The sequence below is a fragment of the Oratosquilla oratoria genome, chromosome 6 (assembly GCF_046742065.1).
Source record: "Oratosquilla oratoria isolate Oo_2021 chromosome 6, ASM4674206v1, whole genome shotgun sequence".
NCBI lineage: Eukaryota > Metazoa > Arthropoda > Malacostraca > Stomatopoda > Squillidae > Oratosquilla > Oratosquilla oratoria.
The window spans coordinates 32,559,708-32,564,174 of NC_134782.1; the positions used below are offsets into that span (position 1 = coordinate 32,559,708).

Sequence of the window (4,467 nt, forward strand, 5' to 3'; positions counted from 1 at the left end):
ACATCAATAATAATAATAATACAATAATAATAATAATAATATAATAATAATAATAATAATAATGATAATAACAACAACAATAATAATAATAATAAAATAATAATAATAAATAATAATAATAATAATAATAATAATAATAATAATAATAATAGTAATAATAATAACTAGCGGAACCCGTGTAAATTACACGAAAGAGAAGAGGGTAAATCATTGCATCAAGATGGCAACAGAGGTAGGATGTCCTCTCCCTCTGTTGTCCTTCAGGGTACACTATAATGTCACGCTGGACAGGAGGTGCTCCATCATCACCGACAAATATTGCTGCAATTTCATCATTTGTTGGATTATTATCGAGAACTTCGGCAGCTTCGAGAACTTCGACACCATGGAAGGTCGTTGCTTTTGATGTAAGCGTGACATACTTTCGAGAACTTCGGCACCTTCGAGAGCTTCGGCACCTTCGAGAACTTCGGCACCTTCGAGAACTTCGGCACCTTCGAGAACTTCGGCACCTTCGACAACTTCGGCGACTTCGAGAACTTCAGCACCTTCGAGAACTTTGGCATCTTCGAGAATTTCGGCACCTTCGAGAACTTCGGCACCTTCGATAACTTCGGCACCTTCGAAAACTTCGGCACCTTCGACAACTTCGGCGACTTCGAGAACTTCGGTGCCTTCGAGAACTTCGGCGGAACCCGTGTAAATTACACGAAATTACATTTTCAATACTAATTATCTTTTTCCTAACCTATACATGTTTGAATAAAATGTGATAAGATTTGAATTGTATTTTAAAAAATGAGCAATACATGAAACAATTTGCAAAACTTCTTTATATACAATATTTCTTGTGAAGATAGTTCCTCTTCTCTGGCCATGAGTAGAATCATTCTGAGGACAAATTTTCACTCTTACACTGTTCATAGACCTTGCTCTTGAGAAGGCTACATAAAGTTGTCCATGAGTAAAGCAAGGTTGTGGTAGGTAGATCCCAACCTTATCGAAAGTCTGTCCTTGAGCTTTATTAATGGTCATTGAATATGATAGGCGGACGGGAAATTGAGTCCTGTGCAGAACAAATGGAATATTTACGTCACTGGGATTAAGTTTAATTCTTGGAATTAAAACTCGCTCCTGAGCATGAGATCCACTCATGATTGAAGCTAAAATACTATGGTTATGAAGCTCCAATACTTCTAAACGCGTTCCATTACATAGTCCTTGCGTTATTGACAGGTTTCGAAGCAGCATAGTAATAGATCCAACTTTAAGATTGAGACGATGAGGAGGCATTCCTGAAGGCGTAAGTGAATTTATGAATTCGATTGGATAATTATTGGCTTCAATTTCATTGTCTGACGATACTGAATCTATACTTATATATGTTTTGCTCTCAGTTGGTAGTCTTCGTAGAATATCTTCATTTACTTTCAAGCAATCTACATTTTTTGGTGACAAAATAACTCTACTTTTCATTTCGTCTTGGGTGCAATTATCAAATATGTCTGATACTAAAGAGTCAATGCATACACATTGTTCTGGGATATCGATCGTATCATCAGAAACGTTATCAAGTGAACTCTGCACTCGACCATTTCCAATTTGTAAGAGCCATTGTGAGAAAACTTGTTCGTTTTCATTAGTCTTCATATTCTGAGAGAGTTTAAGTTGATGAAAATTGTGCCACATTGGAGACTTCTTTAGGCATACATCCAATACTGCAGCAGGTGGAGCTCTAGGAACCACAGGCAGAACTTGCCTGAAGTCTCCTCCTAATATGATGACTTTACCACCAAATATGCTATTATTATTCATAATATCTTGTAAACAATTATCAATAGCATTCAATGCATATCGAGGGATCATCGACGCCTCATCAATAATGAAGACTTTCACCTGCCTGAGAATATTGACTTGGTCAGAATTAGGTGGAATATTGCAGGTAATTGCCTCAGTCAAAGGAACAGGAAGTTTGAAGACACTGTGAAGAGTTTTTCAATTTTCCAATAGTGTTGCTGCAATACCTGTCCAAGCAGAAGTACTAACAGCCACATTTTGAGCCACCAGGTAATCATGAATCATATTGAATAGAAAAGTTTTGCCAGAGCCGCCAGGTGCATCCAAGTAAAACAGTCGGTGGTTGGTTTCTAATCCTCTATCTATTTCACTTACAGCGTTAATGACACTATTAAATACATATCTTTGCTCAATATTTAGTACTTCAGGATTGACTTCTTGAATTTCTTCCATATGTTGAATGGCAGGAGGCTCACTGATTGGTTCTGGCAGACCAAAATCATGTTTATGTGATGCAGAGCGATATTTTCTGCAACATTATTATCATATTGGCATAAAAGGTCCTCTATCATAAGGTGTTTGTTATCATTCCATAATTGTAAGGCATTTTGTGGTGTATTGAATAAGCAAATCATTGCAAACATGTTAAGAAGCTGTCGTGGCATTTGATATATAGCTGCCTCACTCAAAGCCATTTCTAGTTCGTTGTCATCTTCAAGTAGTTGCAATCGAATACAGGCATCCTTAAAGGTCGGCAACTGTTCACCTCCTACAGTTTTCAAGTCATCAAAAGAAGTTGCACCTGGTACATGAAGAAGAAGCATCATTAAATGGAATTTCTCAGCATTTCTAGGACTGGCAGAGTACATTCTCGTTACAATCTGGCGGTGACGTTGTCTTCTGGTCCAAGTGTTGCTTTGGTTATTAAATACATAATATTCAGGGATATCAGTATAAAGGTGGGCTCTTGCATCCACGTCACTTTGGTTAAGTTTGAACCATGCAGTTAATTGCGTGTCTTGTCCTTCTGCACGGGCAGCAGCCTGTCTTTGCTCGCCCGGCTTATAATAAACTTGTTGCTGGTCAGGCAAATGGAGTGCCAGTCGGTAAACTGTATGCGACTGTCCATACATTTTATATTCTGACAAACGCCAAAATGCTTCAGGCGGAGATACGTATCTACACGAAATATATTGTTTAATTTCATTATATTCATTTTCATTAGTTTGATTGTTGTTCATATTCATTTCCATCATTGCACAATCATGTCCTTTATAGACATATTTGAAAAGATATTTCACACTTTTTACCGATATACACACTTCTACATTAATGTGAGCATCATATTTTCTGAGTAAATATTTATTATATGGTACTACAAACCTACAGTCAACCTCATGGACGCCAACTCTAACAGAATCTCCATTATTTCTGCGTCTGTAAAGAGGATATCCAGAAACATTTGTTATAGTCTCCTCCTGATATGGCATAGGAAATTTCTTTTGACACTCTCCCTCTACCATACAGATTGAATTGGGATTAAATGTACCGCAGGGTCCATGAATCATGAGTTTTTTTCACTAATTCTCTCAATTCTGGATCATGTTCTGATGGTAATTCAGCTGAAACAATATTATCAATTTGTTCTTTAGTTCTAATTTTATCTTCTTCACGCAGCATGATTAGCATGTGACAATGCGGGAGACCTCTTTTCTGAAATTCAATAACATGTATCGCAGCAATAGGTACCCCAAGTACATGTCTGTCCTTTATGTCAGTCATTAATTCATTGAGATGTTGTTTGAAAACTCGTGCCAACAAATCAGGTCTGTTCTGTGCAGTTTCATGAGGCTGTAAGTTTTCAGTTACTTCTCGACATTTTGGATTGCAAGTATATGTTATAAATAAATAAGGCCTTCCATACTTGCAAACTATAGCCATTGCATCTTGATAGCATTGTTGCATATTTCGTGAGCTCCCAGTGAAGGATGATGGCAAAATGACAGGTACTCCAGGATCTTCATTTTCATTATTTCTTGCAAGGTGATCCATCAAACCTGAATACATTGCAACTCTTAGTTGTGCCTGATTTTCTGCAATGAATTTCAAACGACAACCCTCTACTTTAACATAAGCATCAAGTATATATTGCTGAAATAGTTTTCCACCACTGTGTATTGGACTGAAGCCACCTCTTATAGCTAGACGATATGCATAAAATTCCTGCATAGTAACCTTGTTACGAACTCTAGTTTGCCTATTTTCTACATGAGTAATGTTTACATGCCATCCGAATTCACCATGAGGAAAGAGAAGAGGGTAAATCATTGGATCAAGATGGCAAGAGAGGTAGGATATCCTCTACCTCTGTTGTCCTTCAGGGTACACTATAATGTCACGCTGGACAGGAGGTGCTCCATCATCACCGACAAATATTGCTGCAATTTCATCATTTGTTGGATTATTATATCTCCTCGCATCAGGGCTGGCAATAAATTGCATGGTTATTTTTCTGGGAGGGATATTTTGTATTGCAGCTCTTTGTTGCTCTTCAAGTTCGACAGTTCTCATGTTTTTATATGCCCCTACATAAGGATTATCGACCATTGCTTGAGATATTCTTTCGAAAACTGAATATAAGCAATTAGAATTTTGATTAGCATTTGATCT

General features: G+C 37.4%; 2 protein-coding genes across 2 annotated transcripts in view; both read right to left on the reverse strand.

Moving 5' to 3' along the window:
* Window positions 1-2,930, reverse strand: part of LOC143025981 (uncharacterized) — a 6,436-nt gene extending 3,506 nt beyond the window's left edge. The window contains exons 1-3 of the mRNA XM_076185964.1: window positions 2,440-2,930; window positions 2,025-2,326; window positions 1,093-1,784 (exon numbers count right to left, since the gene is read on the reverse strand). Of these exons, the coding sequence (XP_076042079.1) occupies window positions 1,093-1,784; window positions 2,025-2,326; window positions 2,440-2,930 (1,485 nt within the window). The remainder of the gene's footprint in view (window positions 1-1,092; window positions 1,785-2,024; window positions 2,327-2,439) is intronic.
* Window positions 2,931-3,336: 406 nt separating this feature from the next.
* Window positions 3,337-4,026, reverse strand: LOC143025982 (uncharacterized). The gene has a single exon (XM_076185965.1). The coding sequence runs from the start codon at window positions 4,024-4,026 to the stop codon at window positions 3,337-3,339; it is 690 nt and encodes a 229-aa protein (XP_076042080.1).
* Window positions 4,027-4,467: the final 441 nt, after the last annotated feature.